This window comes from Opisthocomus hoazin, chromosome 2 (genome assembly GCF_030867145.1).
Source record: "Opisthocomus hoazin isolate bOpiHoa1 chromosome 2, bOpiHoa1.hap1, whole genome shotgun sequence".
NCBI lineage: Eukaryota > Metazoa > Chordata > Aves > Opisthocomiformes > Opisthocomidae > Opisthocomus > Opisthocomus hoazin.
Window position 1 is genome coordinate 90,530,003 of NC_134415.1, and position 21,291 is coordinate 90,551,293.

Genomic DNA, 21,291 nt, shown 5'->3' on the forward strand with positions numbered 1-21,291 from the left:
TTTTGAATGTAAAGGAGTTGCTCAAAGCACCAAAGTCAGTTTTCCCTCAGTGCAGAGTTGTAGTTTCTAAAAGGGTTGAACTGAGTGAGGCCCCAGAAAATGAGGGAGGAAGTTGAAATTATAGAGTTGGCACTCATAAATTAAATCAGAGCATAACATGCGTTACAGGAACACTTTTCAAGCATCACTGTTACGCACAAAGAGCGTACAAATAAAAATCTTCTAGTCTGACACTGAGTTGACACATCCATACTGAAGCCAGAGATACAAGAAGACACATGAACCTTCCTCTGTACAACTGGGGTTTGACAAAACACATAGAACAGAATATCCCTCTGCCAGCCACAGCAAGTGTAAAAAAACATTTGAAAAGTGAAAGAAAATCTGCAACTGAAGAGAAACACCAGTCTCTCGTTCTGACTTTTTAAACGAAAGAGTAAGTGCTGCTTCTGATCGCTCCTGGGTGAGTGATGCCTGAAACATGGTTACTCCTGGTGGAGCTGTGTCAGGACACACTGGAATTATCAGGAAAATTAAGGTTTATATGAAAAATGTAGCATTGCTCATCCATTAAGGAAAAGCATAAAATCAAAAGGAGCTCTAGGATGGGACACAGCTGCAGCAGGCATGCGAGGAATCCACTCACACAGCAACTCCCTGCAATGTACCATAGAGGATGGAGCGGAGTGGAGACTCTGTGGCCCCGCTCCGTGATGATAAAGCCGGAAGAAATGGTTCTCTAGAACTGATAAGCAGCTCATCTGGCCCCCTGAGCCAACAGGTTTTCGAAACCTTGCCAGAGTGCTATCCTCTCATGAACTTTGCTCGTTTTAATATCATTTTAATACCAAAACACACCTCCATCCCAAAGGCTACCCGCCTCCGAGGTGCGACCACTCCTCTTTGAGTCTGCGCCCTCGATTTTTTGTAAACTATACCTTTAAACGTGAAGCGAGAGAATTTTACACCAATCAATCATGATAAAAGGTATGTATGACTACAGTCACTCAAACTCCACCTTAAATGTAAAAGGATATAAAAATAGCCAGGGAAATGGGGGATTTTGGGAGAAGAAAATAACACCGTGAGCAAGTCAGGAAAACTCCACCTCAGACTGCCTCTGACAGCCGGGATCGGCCGACGGGCTGAGCCTTGCTTCTCCCCGCCTTGGGATGCCTTGGGTGAGACTTAAACTAAGCGCTTTTCTCGGGAATCTTAGAAATCTCTCTCGAGAGTTACTCCCTAATGTCTATAGCCAGGCTGTATTATTTATAACCTTTTCACACGTTTTATATTTGCACGTGCTTTCTTGCAGACAGTCACTATCACCGGCAATTCAAAAACCTCTATACCTGTTGCACAAATAAAACTGCACTGTTTCAGTAGCCAGTTGTCACAGATTCTCACTGAACGTGACCAAACGCGGCCGTGCTAGTTCATGAGCACGACTGGACTGAAGGTGCAGACCGCTATTAGTGTATCCAGAATCGTGGTAGTTTAATATACATATTAAACACGACTGGACTGGTAGTGGCAAATTGGATATCACTCAGAATTTAAACCTAGCCGCACCTAGCCTCTCACTCTGGTGAGGAGAGTTAGAACGCAAGGGGGTTTATTTTCTGCCAAATTACTTCATCCCTTATAATGCAACACACACGAGACTGATTGCATGGAGGGAAAAAAATACTGTCAGTTCATCATAAAAACAGTCACTGGAGAAGTACTCTGTTCATCTCGTATGTATCACCTGGAAGAGAAACTTTTCCTGTCATTAATCAAACTGCAATTGCTAACTAATTTTAAGAGAAAATGCTGGCAGTAATTGCTCTTTTTAATAAATTCTTATGAAGCTTTTGGGCATTTCTGCCCTCAAAGGGCAAGACAGTTTATCAAATACAGAAAGAACCAATTTCCCTCCATTATATACATTATGTACAGTTGAGTGTTCAGTTCCTTCATTCTGCTTTCCTTGTAAGTGGACTCTTCATTGTGCGATGTGCGTGAAGAATACCTTCAGTAGACACCTGTCCAGCTCCTCAGCCATGACGTAGTGTCAGCCACTGGGAACTTCATGTGTAAAACAGAACTAACTTCTGCTTTTAGTTTATCCCACTTAAACCACTTCATGACTAGCTTAAGGCTAATTTTCAAAAAATGCACGGTTTTTTAAAGTCCATTTTTTCTCTTGTCCATCTGTCCATTTTTATGACAACGTCACACAGTAGCAAGTCTCTCTTTTGAGTTCTTAGTCTCAGCTGACTGGATTTTTGTGGTGTCTTGTCGAGGTAATCCATAGAGATAAATAGAAATGCACACCAGGAGAGCGCCCAGGGAGAAGGTAACAGCTGAAAGGAGACAAAATAGTTTATTTAAACACCTCCATGTAAGAAGAAACCCTCAGAAGACTAAGCTACATAAGCTGTGATGATATCTGAATGACGGTATTAAAGTTACTCAAAACTAAAGAGGACAAGAAGCTGTTAGTAACTCACAGAACCTAGGATTATCCTCTGTCACTGAGAACTCTCGAGTGTTTACAGTCCCCACACCATTTCAGTTAGTCTCCTATCAGCAAGAACGTGGTGATGGTCAGAAATGCAAGCGTGAGACATCGCCTGCAGTTCCAAGTGCCATCTGACAGGCTTACTTTACAATAAACTTAATGATGAAGACAGTGGATGGGGTAAAGTAGGCTGTGACGACACACTTTGTTTGCCTTTCTACTTCTGGACAGGGTTAAGAAACACTTTAGTGAGACTTTCACAGAAAGGTCACCAGTCTAGGTTTGAGTTGTGTCAAACATCAAGAAAATGTTCTGCCCAAGTGCGTTTTTAAACTAGTTGTGGTTTTCACAACTTGCTTTAAGGTGCTCTTTTTCAGCCAAACACTGATGATTTTCTCCTTAAGTTTCATCTCACTAATGCCACATCAGTAAGCCAGTTTTTCCACCATCACACCATACCATCTAAAAAATACCCGAAACTAAACAGTGAAGGATGGAGCAGGAGCCACTGGGTACAGTATCAGACACAGAGTTCATCAGGGAGAAAATCCTTTGGAGCTGCAGAGCAGCCCAAAGCAATCTGCCATCTCCTCCCAGAAATGTCCACCACGGCAGCCATCACCCCAGCTGCTGACTCGCCCTCACGTGGCGTTGGCCACAGCAAACAGGGAAGGCAAAAGTCAACGCATCAGCAGGTGTAACTTCACAGGGATGTGTAAAGCCCTTGCAGAAACAGCTGAGGAATGAATTTGGCACTGGCTGTACTAAAACCAACAAGAAACGATAACGTATCAACAGCAGTCGCAGGCAAACAGCTGTAACACACACTAAACTGCATCAGTTTAGTGATTCATGAGTAAAGCGGTATGAACTCGTAAGCTGTTGAGAACGGAAAGGACCTTTCCATCTGAGGTTGCAGGATGCCTCCAGAAGAACAAGCCGTGGATGCCTCTGAAAGCAGAGATCATTAGGCACCATGTGTGACCCACGGCAGATTGCACATCAGTGCACCAGAGTCCTGGGAAGAACTGAAGTTAAAACCAGAGGAATTCACAGGAGGCACAAAGGGTGGCTTTGGTCTGACTGCGCACGGCCCGCCAGCAACCCCCCAAGCCAGGAAGGGAACGCGCCCCTACGGCCAAGTCCAATGGCGAAAAGGCACGCACTTATCTGGAGGCCAAAGAGGATGACCGAAGCCACGGTGGAAAGAACAATGGCTGCCGCTGCAGAAAAGCCTTTCATGATGTTATCTGTGTACTTAACGACAATCGAAGTGTAGAGGCCACCGACGCTGGCGAGAACTGGAAAGCAGATAACACGTTTCTGTCAGTAAAGGTGCAGCAGGTTACTCTTCAAATCATCCATTTTACTCCACTGGTGTACTTCTTGTTTGGGCCACGTCGTCCTAATTGGCCATTTAACGCAGCATTCAGCAAAATGTGATCACAGAATCACAGAATCACAGAATAGTAGGGGTTGGAAGGGACCTCTGTGGGTCATCTAGTCCAACCCCCCCGCCGAAGCAGGGTCACCTACAGCAGGCTGCACAGGACCTTGTCCAGGCGGGTCTTGAATATCTCCAGAGAAGGAGACTCCACAACCTCCCTGGGCAGCCTGTTCCAGTGCTCCGTCACCCTCAGAGGGAAGAAGTTCCTCCTCATGTTCAGACGGAACTTCCTGTGCCTCAGTTTGTGCCCATTGCCCCTTGTCCTGTCACTGGGCACCACTGAAAAGAGCTTGGCCCCATCCTCCTGACACCCACCCTTCAGATATTTGTAGGCATTTATAAGGTCCCCTCGCAGCCTTCTCTTCTTGAGGCTGAACAAGCCCAGTTCCCTCAACCTCTCCTCGTAGGGGAGATGCTCCAGTCCCCTCACCATCCTTGTAGCCCTCCGCTGGACTCTCTCCAGTAGCTCTTCATCCTTCTTGAACTGGGGAGCCCAGAACTGGACACAGTACTCCAGATGAGGCCTCACCAGGGCAGTGTAGAGGGGAAGGAGAACCTCCCTTGTCCTGCTGGCCACACTCTTCTTGATGCACCCCAGGATCCCATTGGCCTTCTTGGCAGCCAGGGCACACTGCTGGCTCATAGTTAACCTGTCGTCCACCAGGACACCCAGGTCCCTCTCCGCAGAGCTGCTCTCCAGCAGGTCCACCCCAAGCCTGTACTGGTGCATGAGGTTGTTCCTCCCCAGGTGCAGGACCCTGCACTTGCCCTTGTTGAACCTCATCAGGTTCCTCTCTGCCCAGCTCTCCAGCCTATCCAGGTCACGCTGAATGGCAGCACAGCCTTCTGGTGTATCTACCACACCTCCCAGTTTGGTGTCGTCAGCAAACTTGCTGAGGGTACATTCTAACTCTTCATCCAGGTCGTTGATGAAGAAGTTAAACAAGACTGGGCCCAGTACTGACCCCTGAGGGACACCACTTGTCACCAGCCTCCAACTAGACTCAGCGCCGCTGATGACAACCCTCTGAGTTCTGCCATTCAGCCAGTTCTCTATCCACTTCACTGACCACTCATCCAGCCCACACTTCCTCAGCTTCCCCAGGATGTCTACGTGGCATCTAGTAGATCAGACAGGACTCATTTAAAGATGATCTACTTGCTACTCAGTTATTCAGACTGCTGTTTCAGCACAATTTTCAACTGAACAAGTGAGTAATTTCCAAGAAAATTATACTTTTAAATATGATCCCCCAAAACACAGAAAAAAACAGTGTCAGACTGTATTTGTAGCTTTCTGCAATCAGTTATATCATAGTTAAAACAGCAAAACAGTGTAACAGGACCCTAAAACCACAAGATACTTACAGATGACAAACCAGACGTAGCAGGTATAGCCATAGAAAAACCCTTTCTCGAGAACCTGGGCTCCGTCTCGCATGTACACACCAAATAAAGTCACCACAATCCCAGACAAGTACATCTGGATATTCCTCACCCACAAGGAAGTATCTGAACTCTTTAAGACCTTCTCAAAATAAACTCCTAAAAAAAAAAAAAAAAAAAAAAAAAAAAAAGGTTTCAGTGTTTCAGTGAGATGAAACGTCATCCTTAGTGATTCACGGTTCAGTGTTTTACAGCTGGACAAGACTACAGGAACCATCTTGTCCTACAGACCATTCTAACATGCACCTTCCCCAACAGGGTCATTGTAACGGGTACGTAACATTCAAAACAGATCCTGTTTCTCTCTACAGTTGTTGTAACAATGAACCTCATCGACAACTGAAGCTACTCCTCGTTTCTGTTTGATTTGCCAGGCTTCTGTCCAGCAGAGTTTCTTCAGTACAATTCTACACCAGAAAAAAAGCATTTCCCCTTGGCACCTGGTATTGTGTCCCCAGGACAGGATTTATGTATTTTAGTATGACATAGAACTTTTTTTTTCTTTTCCCCCTCCATTGGGATACTTAGCATTAAAAAATTAAAAACGGGTGGAACTACATTACCTCAGTACTAAGACTGAAAATTCCTCGGAAGCCTTGTGCTCACAGAGTACTTGGCAGAGTGGCGACATTCTGAAACCACAGCTTCAGGGGATTACAAGAGCAAATCAAAACCAATGCCTTCAGGTAACTGAAACTACAGATCGATTTTCAGGAAATGGAATTCCTTTTAATCTAAAGCTCTTGTTCACAGGGCCATGCTGACAAGCATTACTTTTATGCTTTGCATTACTGAAATTCCCCAAATCGCTTTTCACTGTTCCACTGGGGAGGTGTGTATCAGACTGAACGGCCGACACTTGACAAGGCCATTGCTAGCTGCCTTTTTAACCATGGCTCCCGCACCAGGACTCTGCTGATCTCTGGAATTTCCTCCGCATTTCGAAACACAGAGGGCAGTTTGCAGGACTCAGACTTTCTCAGCCAATTCCATGACCTCACGGTGCAAGCCCTACTGACTAAAAGTTTGTTGCTGATAACGTCAGCCAAGATCCTTCATACAATACGAGAAAAGCATATGGAACTGACAAAGATGGCAGAGAGAAGAGACCCGTGGGTTAGAAGCCCTGCACACACACTCCTCCTGAAATCCCTGAGTTAGCTTCAAGGAAGGTCCTGCTACTCTTATACTCATGAAAAATGCAATTTATTAATACAGCACAGTGAATATTTATGGTGAATAAATTAGAGAACAGGTATTTCAGGGGTTCAAATTAAAAAAAAAAAACAAGGAAATATGAATATACATTTTTGAAGTTTAAACAAGATCAACAAAAAACTGGTATTGTTAATGACCGCAGTGCTTAAAAGAACTCACAGAAATCTATCTTGAGATTTCTGCCCGCGGAGAAGACCCACAGAGCACAACCAGATGTAATCAATTGTGCCAGAAATGTGGCTTAAGCATGAACCATACTTGTAAGATTTATAAACTACGGAAACAGTAAGCAAAGCAAGGAACTATGGTTTCAGATGTCTGAAAATGCATAAAAATCACTCCCCTAGGCAAGGTGAAGGGAAGTATGGGTGCTGTTCAGGAGAAATTACTCTTCAGTACGGTTTCAAGTCACAAAAGATCTGCCCTTATGTATTTATCCAATGCTTTTATAAGCATTGTTGGGCCCCTGGATGTTTGGAAATTACCCCAAGACCAGCAGTTTGAAGAAAAAAATTCTTTTCCATCTCCGAGGGACAAAAACACATAACTTTTTTGACTTTGCTGGAATAATACAAAACACTTATCATGGTCAGTCCAGAAACTGAAGGTTTAATGCCAAAGTAACTTCATCATGTGGGTGGGGGAAGGAAGCGGAAAGGAGTTTGAACAGGATTTATGTTTTCAACATGTAAAGCCCTAAGGGCACAAGGAGCTCCACAGATGAAATACTCTTGTCGTCCCAGCTGCCTCAAAGCTACAGCTGTCAGTAAGGAAACACCCAAGCTGCAGTTCTTCTGTGGGAGAAGAGAGCTGTATGTGTCTAAATCCTCTGGAGCTGCCCGCAGCAGCCCTTTCAATGGTCAGAATTTGCGGACCTTCAGAAGCACCGCTATCTCCCCATGTTATCAGGGAAAGCTAGAGAGCTCTAGGGGACTCTGAAGGCTTCACTGTGAATGCTGTATTTTGTCTCAGGGCTTAGGAGCATCTACCAAAATGAGTAAATTTATAACCTTCCAGGAAAAGCTGACTGAGCTCTACACAGTCTTGTTTAGTATTTCTGCTTCAAAGTGCCCATTTCACTGAACAGACACCAAACAAGAGTGACATCCTCTTCCTTTCCCCCCCTGCCAGCCAGAATGTTTTCCAAGAGTAACAAGCGTGCGTGCACAGCACAAGATTATTCTTGCAGGACTGTATGGTACTACAGGTGAGTGCTAGTACCTTGTTTCCTTACAGAGGGAGGGGGAAGAATCTGGTTGACAGACAGGAAAATATGCTCCTGTGAGCCAAACGTCAAATTAAGTAGTAATTTGCATTCCCTTATTTCTTAGCACCAGCTCACCTGTCCTCCAGTTCTGGTCTCCTTCTGCAGAAGCCACAGAAAAACTACTCTGAGGGGAAATGCTCTTTGCAAAAAAACCGAAACAAAACAGCAACAACAAAAAACCGCAAACAACAAAAGAAAAACCCACAACCAAAAATCCTTCAAGGAGTTTATCTAGGCTTCCTGCCACTCATCTTCCTCCCTGCCTTGCTTAGGCTCCCTCTGCAGCTCAGTTTGTCCACCTCCAGGAGGATGACGGCAATGTGTATTTCGGGGCTGAGCTAGCGCAAGAACTGAGTGAGGAGCTCAGTTCCCCTTATGAAAACATACTAGCATTTCACGTGATCACCATCAGGGAGCTATTCACTCTAAAGCCAACATTATAAAATTGATGTACATCAATTAATTGTGCTGAGCAAGCCATTACAGATGTTCCCCACAGTATTTTTCTAAGCATTTGAAAGACGCTTCCACTTCCAAACCAGCCTTCTAAGTTGCATCACGTAAAACCAACAGTATGTGCTCGTCGTCATTTGCTTGACAACCGGAGTAATCATGTGATGAATCTGCCATGATTACTGCAAGTAGAAGGTAATTATGGGCAGAGGCGATAATGTCCTCCTTTTTTATCTTACAATCAACAAAGACAGTTAACGAACATAGAATGCTCTGGTTTAAACATCAGTAGTTCTCCAGTCCTTTTGATGTGACCTGCATACGGAAATAATACTATACCTGCAAATCCTGAACACAACACAGCAATAGCAATCGCTCCAAACCCCAGCCATGGATTCTGCTCCACCTGCAACATCAACCGTTATTTTAAAAAGGATGCAACGCTTCAGTAATTTACAGCAATCAATTCCAGAGCTAGTCCGTTAAGTACAGCAAAATTATTATTTCATTATGGTACGAAACTACTTATACAATATAAATTTATAAATATAAATAATGTATATAAATTGTATATAAATAATTGTATGTAAAATATATTTATTTCTTTATTCTGTATAATTTCTAAGTTTATACAATATTAAATTGCTTAGCTAGAGCTGCCCTGCACATTAGCTCGGAGCGGCTGTGGGGCGTTTCACTCTCCGCGCGTGTTCTTCCCAGTCCTCGCAGTGCTCAGAGGCTGCAGCCAAACCTCCCAGCTGTGTGACCTGCCTTGCCCACTAACGCCTCTGACCAGCAACTGAGACCCAAGAAACAGAAGACACTTGTTTTTTTCCTAGCAGGGGATTAGGTCAGTGTCTCTGAAGGGTGTGTTTAAATGACATGCCCACACCCACAAGGCATTGGAGTTTCGCTCCTAATTCCGCCAAGTGCTTCGATTCCAAGTTCTCTGCTCCAACAATTACAATGATACCAGGGCCAACTGCTGGAAACATTGTATTACTCAGATGCTCCTATGAGGGTGCATTACACTGATTATGATGACTGTGGTAGTTAATACTAATTGTAGCTGTCAGGTGCCTTTCCAACAAGTGAGACTGGAGCAATACCGCAAGCCTGCCTGAACTGGTACACAATAAACGTGAGCGATCGAACCAGCGTTCGTGCTGTAGATGAACTGGCCGGAAATACGAAACGGGTGCTGCTGTGTGTAGTGTAGGAGACCTTATCTGCTGGGAAGTGAAATGCAAAGTATAAGGCAGATTATTCTTCACTGTGAAGTGGCAAAACGTAAACTCTTACCTGGACTTTCGTAGCCTGAGCAGACTTGCACTGAACAAGGGTAACACCGCCGCACAGCATGAAGACCGAGAACCACTGCAACTTGCTGAGGGAACGGTTTAGCATTAGGACTGTACATAAAGCTGTGCACGGGATCTTCAACTGGTACGTCACCTAAAGAGGGGAATATATGGTGTAGGCCATGTGGTTTTATGAACTCCTCCAAAACAAGAAAATAGAATAGAGAATTCGACTACAGAATGAGATATCAAATTTTATATTCTTTGATTTCCTGCAGATCCTTGGGGTTTTTGTACCATCGCCGATTATAACAAGGTGAATTTGAAGTGACTCTAGCAGTGAGTGGGTCAGCTCAGAAAACCAGAGCTCTACAACAGAGTGTATGCTCTCAATAAAAGCCAAGTGACGCTTTGGAGTAACATTAAGGCTGACGAGAGCACTGTGTGCTGGGCACACAGATACCTAGCACGCATGCCTCTTGAGACAGTAAAGAGAAATGTATTTACAGATCAGGTGCCGACAAAAGCATGTATATTACCTGGTAGACTGCCGCATCCAAGTTGCTGAGAGCCACAAATGCCATATTGTTCTGGAGAGCATACACCAAAGACGGAACACTTAATTTTAGCAATTCTGTAGGACTTCCGAACACATTTTCTTTTAAAGATGTTATTAACCTTGCCAGACTTCCAGTTTCTCTGCAAAATAAAATATTAATGTAACTGAGGGCTCTCTTAAACTGGTGTTTGAAAACAGAAATCAAATCAATGAATCTTTTGGGAAGGCTGAAAATTTGTTCTCAATAATCAGTTGTGCCTTCTGCTCACTGAAGAAAAATTAACTGGAAAAAAACAGTGAGATTATCACGAAGTCGAAACCCCTGAGGGTGAAGAAGACATTCTGGAAGCAGGAGGTTACATTCATAGAATCATAGGTTGGAAAAGACCTCTAACATCACTGAGTCCAACCATCCACCCAACACCACCATTCCTACTAAACCATATCCTGAAGTGCCATGTCTACACGTTTTTTTAAACACCTCCAGGGACGGGGACTCCACCGCCTCCTTGGGCAGCCTGTTCCAATTCATTAATGTGTAACAAATTAAATAACCGCCATGAAAAATAAACAGTGAAGTAAGTCGCTAAGCATACAGGCAGTGGGACAGAAGTTTGTGTTCCCCCCTCTTTTTTTTTTTTTTGCTATTAATATTTGTGTATGATGTCAAATGTCCGTGATTTTCCAGATCCCCTTTAAACTGGGCCTCACAGTACAGCCAAAAAAGATTGTACCCGTGCACGCTACTGAGCTGGAAAGACCTCTCATTCCTCAGCCAGCCTTGGGTTCCTCTTCTTGCTTGTGCCGTGGGCGATGCTGGACTGGCACCAGCACACACGTGAAGAGGCCTGGCGGGGCGTGTGGCAGCTCCCCGTCACCTTGCATCTCCACACATCTCCTTCACGTAATTACAGCATGCCAAGAGCAGGTAATGTGGAAGAACGTGTTGCTTCTTGCTGCTGTCCCCTTTGGTGGCTTGCTCCTAGCTTATTAAAGCTGACCTCTGCATTGCTAGTTCTCTCTCTCATCATTTCTACATCAATATGACATTTCTTGCTTATTTGTCACTGCTACTCAAATCCTCCAGTTCCCTTCCCAGCTCTCCCCAAGTCACAGAATCACAGAATCACAGAATAGTAGGGGTTGGAAGGGACCTCTGTGGGTCATCTAGTCCAACCCCCCTGCCGAAGCAGGGTCACCTACAGTAGGCTGCACAGGACCCCGTCCAGGCGGGTCTTGAATATCTCCAGAGAAGGAGACTCCACAACCTCCCTGGGCAGCCTGTTCCAGTGCTCCGTCACCCTCAGAGGGAAGAAGTTCTTCCTCATGTTCAGACGGAACTTCCTGTGCCTCAGTTTGTGCCCATTGCCCCTTGTCCTGTCACTGGGCACCACTGGAAAGAGCTTGCCCCATCCTCCTGACACCCACCCTTCAGATATTTGTAGGCATTTATAAGGTCCCCTCGCAGCCTTCTCTTCTTCAGGCTGAACAAGCCCAGTTCCCTCAACCTCTCCTCGTAGGAGAGATGCTCCAGTCCCCTCACCATCCTCGTAGCCCTCCGCTGGACTCTCTCCAGTAGCTCTTCATCTTTCTTGAACTGGGGAGCCCAGAACTGGACACAGTACTCCAGATGAGGCCTCACCAGGGCAGTGTAGAGGGGAAGGAGAACCTCCCTCGTCCTGCTGGCCACACTCTTCTTGATGCACCCCAGGATCCCATTGGCTTTCTTGGCAGCCAGGGCACACTGCTGGCTCATGGTCAACCTGTCGTCCACCAGGACACCCAGGTCCCTCTCCACAGAGCTGCTCTCCAGCAGGTCCACCCCAAGCCTGTACTGGTGCATGAGGTTGTTCCTCCCCAGGCGCAGGACCCTGCACTTGCCCTTGTTGAACCTCATCAGGTTCCTCTCTGCCCAGCTTTCCAGCCTATCCAGGTCACGCTGAATGGCAGCACAGCCTTCTGGTGTATCTACCACACCTCCCAGCTTGGTGTCGTCAGCAAACTTGCTGAGGGTACATGCTAACTCTTCATCCAGGTCGTTGATGAAGAAGTTAAACAAGACTGGGCCCAATACTGACCCCTGGGGGACACCACTAGTTACAGGCCTCCAACTAGACTCAGCGCCGCTGATGACAACCCTCTGAGTTCTGCCATTCAGCCAGTTCTCTATCCACTTCACCGACCACTCATCCAGCCCACACTTCCTCAGCTTCCCTAGGAGAACATCATGGGAGACTGTGTCGAAAGCCTTGCTGAAGTCAAGGTAGACAACGTCCACGGCTCTCCCTTCGTCTACCCAGCCAGTCATGTCATCGTAGAAAGCTATCAGATTGGTCAGGCATGATTTCCCCTTGGTGAATCCATGCTGACTACTCCTGATAACCTTCTTTTCTTCCACTTGCTTCATGATGGCCTCCAGGATAAGCTGCTCCATCACCTTTCCCAGGATGGAGGTGAGGCTGACCGGCCTGTAGTTCCCTGGGTCCTCCTTCTTGCCCTTTTTGAAGATTGGAGTGACATTGGCCTTTCTCCAGTCCTCGGGCACCTCTCCTGTCCTCCAGGACCTCTCAAAGATGATGGAGAGTGGCTCAGCAATGACATCCGCCAGCTCCCTCAGCACTCGTGGGTGCATTCCATCGGGGCCCATGGATTTGTGGACATCCAGATCACTTAAGCGATCCCTCACACAGTCCTCCTCGACCAAGGGAAAGTCGTCCTCTCTGTAGGCTTCTTCTCTTACCTCCGGGGCCTGGGATTCCTGAGGGCCAGTCTTAGCACTGAAGACTGAAGCAAAGAAGGCATTCATTAGCTCTGCCTTCTCCGCATCCTCCGTCACCAGGACACCCGCCTCATTCAGCAGCGGCCCCACGTTGTCCCTAGCCTTCCTTTTGCTGCTGATGTAGTTGAAGAAGCCCTTCTTGTTGTTTTTGACATCCCTTGCGAGCTTCAATTCCAGGTGAGCCTTGGCCTTCCTCATCGCATCCCTGCATGCTCTCACCACGTTTCTGTACCCTTCCCAAGTGGCCTGTCCCTCTTTCCACATTCCATGGACCTTTCTCTTCTGCCTGATCTCCGCTAGAAGCTCCTTGTTTAACCTTGCAGGTCTCCTGCCTCCTTTGCTAAATTTCTTTCTCAGGGGGATGCATTGCTCCTGTGCATGGAAGAAGTGTTGTTTAAAGAGCGACCAGCACTCATGGACCCCCCTGCCTTCGAGAGCCCTGGCCCACGGGATTCCTCCCAGTAGCTCCTTGAAGAGGGCAAAGTCAGCCCTCCTGAGGTCCAGGGTTTTGATCCTGCTTATCGCCCTGCCTCCCCCTTTCCATTCTGCTCTCGCTTGGCCACTGACAAATATGAACATCCAAAACCACTCCTGTCCCTCCCACAGGCCTCTCTCAACTCGTGCCCTGTATTGCGTTTGAATTTAACGCTCCTTTTGGTGCCATTACACACACATGAACAAACGGCTCATATCCTCCTCAGTGCCCCAGGAGCCCAATGCCCCGCATTTTACCTAAGTCCCAACTACTTTCCTTTTACAAATGTAAATATGGCATCTACCTGCCCTGAACTCCTGTTATGCAAAATTAGCAATCTCTCTGTCCCAGGCTCCTTCATCAACCACCTTGTTCCTGCATATTCTCCATTCCTGATCAACACCTGACTCTCTGCTGCATGTTCTTCAATTCTTCCTCTCCAAAGATCTATGGACTCTACCATCTCATGATGCTCCTGTCCAAGTTGCTCTCCTCCCTTGCCTTCCTCCCTGCCTGACACCAAGACATAACTCCTCTTCTCCTTTTTTTTCCTGTCACAAGAGCAGTCTTTATCCAGGCAGCTACCAGGGATTCTTTTTGTCATTTTCTCATAACAAAGAGCAGACACAAAAAAACGGTGTCAGGGGCAGTACAGTTACCAAATGGAGGTGAGTATGGTTTCCCACACTCTTGCTGTACAAGTGAGGTCACGTGCAAAGCTCTTTCCTAACTTAAGGGAATACTTTGCTCAGTACAGACTTGGTGACACCAAGCATGTCACATAGGTGTCTTTTGCAAGACACGACTGGCCACAAGAAGCAGCCACTGACATGAAAATCTATAGAGAAATAACACTTAAAGCAAAGTCTGCAATACAAGAAGAGTAAGAGTTCATGCTACAGCTCACCACGGTTAATTGCACTAGATATAGAACTGCGTAAAATGTTATGAGTCATTGACATTATAGACAACAGTGTTGGTTTACTTACTCCTCGATATTATTTATTATATCACCCAGCACTGGGAGATAAGATGTACAAGAAAACCTAGAGTTCCTGCTAATACCCAAGTACAGCTGGACTAAAGTGCTTCTATCTCAAATGTCTAACTGCAAATAAAATCTAACCGGCACAGATACAGTCCTACTCTGTGAGCATAAGAAGTCCAAAAATGCCATGTGGTAATGGCTTCTTCCGTTTGTCAATACTAAAGTGGGCTGTCAAACAAGAAAATAATATTTAAACTACACCTGCTTCTGTTCCAGACCACGCTCCGTGAATTAGTTTAAAGTCACATCGCAGCAGTAATAGCAGTTTTTGTCTACTTTGACTTCAAGTGTGGCATTTCAGCAATGAAGAATAACAGCTGTGCAAGTAAGCACCATTTTCACTTTAGTTTTTGAGAACAAGAAGATGAACTATGTAATGGTTCATCTTTGCAGTGGATGTGCTTTCTGAAGCATGCACTTATCAAGAAACTCTACCGGTAAGCTGAATTTAGTACAAAGATCATGTGGAGATAGATTTAAATCTACACAAAAAAGAATTTAAAACAAGCCTCTGTGTACTGCTGATAATGTAAAATAAAGTGCCAAAGATGTACACTGCAAAATCAAATAAGAAAATAAAAAATTATCTAGCTGGAATTCAGCGTTCTTGATGCTGATCTAGATTAGACTTATAAAACATATTCTGTTTTTTTTATAGGTCTGAATAGGTGAGAGATACTAATAACAATGAGTTCTGCAACAGAAACATGCACTCGTTAGGAAAGCTGAAGTTAAAATTGGAGCTTGCAAATCAGCTCTGCTTCTCCTCATCCATTGCTACGTAATCACGCACCATCTAAGCCTGTAGACAACACAATTACCAGATGGCGAACTGGACTTTAAATAAATATGAGAAGTTGAGAGCACAGTTGAATAAATAATTAACACAGCTTAAACTATCATAAAGTTCTCTTCTGAAAGACAACCTATTTGGGCATTCATCCATTCAATCGGCCTTCCAGGAAAAATCTTAAAAGTAAACACAGTGAAGGCATAGTGTAAGAACGTGTAAGGAAACAAACTCTGCAGCCGGAACAATGCCAGAGTCATACTCCGGTACCTTGCATACTGCAGTAATCAACGCTGGCTGTTTCAAAAAGGTACCCACCCAAACATATCCTGCTGTACAGAAAAAACAGATTGTATTCTATCCTCTAACTGGTTATTAAACCACAAAGGCACCTTGCCTTGGGTGAGACAGATTGGTTAGGACTTTAAAATTGGAGGAAGCTGCAAAGGAGATACTGAAGGAAACTGCTGGAATTGATGCTGTTTAGCATATTTGTAAGTTGTCCAAAATGGGAGATTACTAGGAAATGGGCAAATTTTGCTGATTATACTCAATTATATGCGATATCCAACAGGAAACTTTCAACAGCTGCCAAAGGGTTTCTCACTACACTGAGCGGAATTCACCAGATCTTTTGCCATCTGAGAAACAGCTCAGTTGCCTGGGCAGCAAAGGCAGGCAGCTGGACTCACCAGCAAGCGAGACGTCCTACCAAGGAGAGGTGAGCATGGCCTGACGAATAGTGTCTGCTGGTGCCCATCTCTCTCTAAGCTATGGAGGAAAAAAACCCACTGGCTGACCAGATCAGAACAGATATTTTAACCTTCCAACAGCTCAGTGAATCAGATTCATCCCATTTTAATTGGCAAATAATGCTCAGCTGCCAATAAACGAGAAGAATCACAGGAAATGAGAACCCCAAAATACAGCAGCCATCTCTAAACCAGTTACGGGCATTTGGGAAAAAAGACACGAGTCGCTCCCCGACAGTGCCAGCTCAAGGCTCAGCTGGGCTCAGAGAAATGAGGAGAACGTTACGAATCCACACAAAAGGAACCGACACCAAGACAGAAAGCACCTTCAGCCCTCTGCCTAATGCCACGGCATGTTCACGTCCTGAACACCACATGCAGTGCTGGAGAGGAGTAACAATACTGGAAATGCTGTGGAGATGGGTACTAGCATGCTCACAGAAAAATCAGACCAGGACTCCCAGCTTAGAAAATACATGAGTGATGAAAACACAGCACAGATCTATAGAGATACAAAAATAAAAATGGGAAGGGGGAAGTATTTTTCATGATGTCTGTCAACACAAGAAGACAGAATCCAGTGAAGCTTCTACATCAAGTGTTCATTAAAAAGTACTTTTTCCATGCACTGTGTAATTACATTGCAGAAGTCATTTCACAGGTTCAGTAGAACTAACAGTGCAACAAGAAACTGGGCAACACACAGAGGTGAGGACCGTGAGGGGCTACAGCCGCAGTGTGAGCACAGCTTCCAGGCTGGGAAATCCATACGCTTCTGCCACCAGCTACGGAAAGCTTGGCCCGTGCTTGCTGTACTGCCTATACCTCTGTTCTCAGCATCCCCTGCCGGCTACAGCCAAAGTGAGGACAACGAGCTCCGTGGATTTTTGACTGTGCAGAGCCGTTCCAAAAACATAATAGACTTCTGAGTTAAAAGCAATTGTCTTTTTAATTATTTCAATCAAAAAGACTGTTCATACTTTTAATGAGCACAGTATTACTGACCCTTAACAAAACACAGATTGCTTGCCCTGCTGAACTAGGCCTCGCTGGTATACTATGAACAGCCTGGGTCCCAAGTGCACAAGAACAGATTTGAGAAATTATATACACAGGTGGGGCCACCCACAGGTCCCTCACCATTTGAAAAACGTGAGCTGCTGCAGTCTCCAGAAAGCAGGCTGGCTCAGGATCCACACTGGCCGCAACACCGCAAGAACCACAGCACAACCACTCGTCAGCGGAGACACTTCTGCCAGTATTTTGTGCTGGCAGAGTGAGAAGCCCAGGGTGCATAAAAAGAAAAATAGAAATCTGCCACCAGCCACATCTGCCTTTTCTAACACATTACATTTAATGAAAGGTTAAACAAAATGCAGTATGGCACAGCTGCCTTACCAAATGCAAATATTGTCTCATTTCTAAACCAAATAAAACATAATTTTGTTATGAAGTAGAAAAGATCTGATAAAAATCTGAAGTATGCCATGTGACTTCATCATCCTCTAGCACAAGACAGCCAGCCTTCTGATGTAACAAAAGCCTCAAAGAGACAGACAGAGACCCTAAAAGAACAAATTCTACCAAACCAGCAAGAACTGGGCTTTGGAGAAGTGCAGAATATGATTCTTCCAAGAATGCAGCACAAGCAAGCTGGAAGACAGCAGACTGATGGCCTCCCTACTTCAGAAGCTCACGTGTGGACCAAAGTTCTAGTTCTTAGTGGTAGTCTGAGGTTACAGAAACTCTGATGTTTTCTGACCACACAGCCTTTCAGCTTTGATTGCCCAGGTTAACAGAGACAGCAAAATGTTTCTATTGTTTGGGAAATTCTGAGTAGGATCATTGCAATTTTCTGTAACTCAGCAGCCAACGGCTGGCAGTCCAGCTTTCACCTGCACCAATATTTTAAAGACCCAAAGCATCGCAGATAATCCGTGCCGACATTTTGAACCCACTCCAAAGCATACAAAAACAGAAAATATGCAGAAAGGACACACCTGAACATATGGTGTTTACAAAGCAGCTTCAGTTGAGCAGGTCTCACAAGCTCTAACCCACTCCAAAATGACTCTTGCACAGCACGACTATCCAGCCACATTCTCAAACGTACCTGCGCTTCGGTATCTTAGAACCTGAGGTTAGAAGCTGGGATTCGTTTTCAAAATACTGATTAGCATTCCCCTACTTACTTAGCCAAGATGCCCACACTCAAGAACAACTTGATAACTTCAGTGATGCACACAGCCGTCGTTGAAAAGTACAGTTCTGTCTCCACTGTCCTTGTGTACCGCAACGCGACCGTGTACGTTGCAGTAACCAGGGTCATCACCGTCAGACAGTACAACTTGAACAGTAAGCTGACATTTTCTGAAACACAACAAAACAAAAAAACACACAAAGATGATGACACAGCATGCCCTTCCTTTTAATTTAAGAACTGAAACAGGGTGTTCTCCAGCTGGAGGACTGTGCCAAATACTACGGTGGCAGCACACAATAACTACAATGTTGTGAAGCACTTCTTATAAAAAGTCTGTTAAATTTTAAAGTCTATTCTAGAAGAATATTGTATAGAAACACCAGGTGTTTGAAAATAAGATGTCCTCTTGCCCTCACCCTTTGTTCTAGAAAAACTAATCATAGACTAATATTTATCAAATAGTAATTGAAAAGTCTGTGCTTTCCTGTTCTTTAGCTGACGGTAAGTGCTCGCCCTGAAATGGCAGCTGATCCTCTCCATGTAGCATGTAGCAGACTCGTAAAAGCAAAGACAGAGGAAAAGTTCAGTATCAGCAAAGAAGGGACTCAGTCTAGCAATCGTTAATAAATAAGGCAGCATCTCCTTCAGCCTTATTTTCCACCTAAATTAGTAAGAGAAGAGAGTTTTGCTCGGAACAATGATGGGACTTCAGACAAAGGGCTTTCTTGAAAAATTATTACTGTAGAAAACACTAAGGTTACAGGTATTCAAGTACATTAAACCATACAAGGACTATGTATCATCTGTGTTACTCCCTCCATCTTCCCCGCTGCTGTACTCCTACAACAGCAGCAATTCTCCTACCAGTTCTGCCCCGGACCAACGACTGCCCTGTGCAGCTTGAGAGTTTGCTTGTTCCATGTCTGCTGGAGCAAGACAGCTTTCCATCCAGCCACCCTCCTCTCAGGCCTGGGAGTTTCACCTTGTGGACGCGGCCAGACCACGGCAGTTCGCTCCCGTGTCAGAGAATGGCTCAGACTGCGTCCGTACCAGTAAAGAGAGCAGTGCCTGAGTCCAAACAGGACTTCTCTGCCTGAAGGCACGACCCACAACATGAGACATCAGCAGATGTGGGGTGTCTACAGAACCATTTTTCAAACTGGTAAACTATTCTTTGTTACATCTGGCATCTGATGGGTGGATGTTGGTCATTCAGCACCATCTTTCACGCCATTATCTCTTGTGTTCTGAATATCCTAAAGAAATGTACTTTAATTGGTATAAGTTTATGTTCCTCTGCTGATTAGGGAATGAGCTAACAGATAAGCTCCGGGCAGATTTGTAATAACTTTGTTCATTTAATATGGGAATGAATTGCTGAATCCAGTGCAACCGATGTTCTGGTTCATTTTTCTTTCAAGCCAGCGATGTCTTCTGTTGCACAACATTTCTGCAAGGTACAGTTAATACCTCATGCTGCTGCAATCATTTAAATTAGTTACTTCCTTACAGATAAAAATCTCACCCACGTCAGTAACCACTTTTAAAAGGTAAAGCCAATTAGTTTTTGGACTAACAATGCTTAAAAGAGACTTACAAGCTGTAATCCATTTTTAAATTAAGTTTGGATTGCGGGGAGGGTGGGGGGGGGCAGTGGGAATCCAAGGGCGTAACATCCAGGAAATAAAATTAACCCAGTCCAGTTTTACACAAATGTATTTCCCAATACCCTTTCTGTCATCACTAAAATATCATTAACAATGTGTTTTTGCACATTAAGATTTTAAGTCCACACGCTACCAAGTTAAAACGAAATTTAACACTTGCCTCTGTTAACAACTCTTAAAAAAAATAAATCAGTGCCCCAATCCGGCAACAGTTTGCAAACCTGGGTAAACCTAATGCAGCAGGATGAGATAATGAATCTAGTAACTCTGCTAGATAGTCCTAGTGTTACATTCAAAGCTGTTTCTAACTCATTTTCAGCCAGAACATTTCTCCAGCCTGGCTCAGGCATCGGCACCAGTTCCAGCGCAGCACTGGGGGCAGAAGGAAAGCACGGCTGGGGCGCCTGGGTCTTCTGCTGCTAAGCCCAAATTTGCACTAGCTTAAAAAAGGAAACAGCTGAAAGAATCTGTTGTTTCTCTCGCTGGCTTCGGTAAACGAAACGACTTCCAGCACAAGGAATCGGACAGCCCCAAAGCCCCAGGGCACAAGCGCGGGGCTCCCGCGCCTCCCACCCCCACAGCTCGCCCAGCCGCCCCGCCTTCGGGCCCTTCCCCTCCCGGGGCTCCCCCTTCCCGTCCCCGCCGAGCCGGCTGCCGGCAGCTGAGGCGCCAGAAACCCGCGGGCGGGCTCAGGGCGCCGGGGGGTGCCCGTCTGGGCCTCACGGCCTCGGGCCAAGCCCCGACGGCGCTGCGCCACGCTCAGACGCTCCCAGGGCGGGAACCGGCGATGGAGGCGCCGCCGCTACGGGAAGGGCTGCGGCTGAGGGTGGTCCTAACAGCGGGGGAGCGGCGAGCCCCGGCCCGGGCCGCCCACCGCCCTGAGGGACGGCAGCGGGACGGTCACGGTCCGTCCTGAGGAACGGTCACGGAGGGCGGGAAGGCAGCTCTCCCGCGCGCCCCCTCACAGCCGCCTCCCCCCGCGCCCGCGGTGGTGGCGCCCGGCGCCGCAGCCCCCCGCGGGGAGGGCGGTTCCACTCCCTCTGCGGCGGGGGAGTCGCCGTCTTTTCTGGGGGGGGGGGGGAGAGGGATAGCCCCCCTTCTCCGGCCGCACCTCCCTCCGCGAGGCACGGCACCCCCCTAACGAACGCGCCCTCACCTTTGGGAGCCGACATCGTGCCCGCGGAAGGCGCCAGCGCCGCCGGGCCGGAGCCGCCCGCCGGCACCCGCCGCTCCTCCCATCGCACCATAGAGAGCGGCGCGGCCGCCTAGAGCGCCCCCCGCCTCCCTCCTTTCACCATCGAGTCGGAGGCGCGTCTCGCCCGGCCCTGCTCTCTGCCCCGGCGCGGGAGGCGGCGGCGGGGCGCGGCGGCAGGGTGCCCC

The 21,291-nt window shown here is 46.3% G+C and overlaps 1 protein-coding gene across 1 annotated transcript; it reads right to left on the bottom strand.

Moving 5' to 3' along the window:
* Positions 1-118: 118 nt before the first annotated feature.
* Positions 119-21,252, bottom strand: SLC35A1 (solute carrier family 35 member A1). Its single transcript, XM_075414402.1, has 8 exons — positions 21,068-21,252; positions 18,234-18,411; positions 10,178-10,337; positions 9,640-9,792; positions 8,677-8,743; positions 5,322-5,498; positions 3,673-3,807; positions 119-2,348 (listed from the first exon to the last, which is right to left on the bottom strand). The coding sequence occupies exons 1-8, from the start codon at positions 21,156-21,158 to the stop codon at positions 2,218-2,220; spliced, it is 1,092 nt and encodes a 363-aa protein (XP_075270517.1). The 5' UTR covers positions 21,159-21,252; the 3' UTR covers positions 119-2,217.
* Between the last annotated feature and the right edge of the window lie 39 nt (positions 21,253-21,291).

Excerpts from the sequence above, each read along its gene's own strand:
- SLC35A1 (XM_075414402.1), bottom strand. The coding sequence starts at position 21,158 with ATGGTGCGATGGGAGGAGCGGCGGGTGCCGGCGGGCGGCTCCGGCCCG. Across the intron at positions 18,412-21,067 it reads CACGATGTCGGCTCCCAAAG|AAAATGTCAGCTTACTGTTC; the intron begins GTGAGGGCGCGT and ends GTTGTGTTTCAG. Across the intron at positions 3,808-5,321 it reads CTACGTCTGGTTTGTCATCT|TTCTCGCCAGCGTCGGTGGC; the intron begins GTAAGTATCTTG and ends TCTGCTTTCCAG.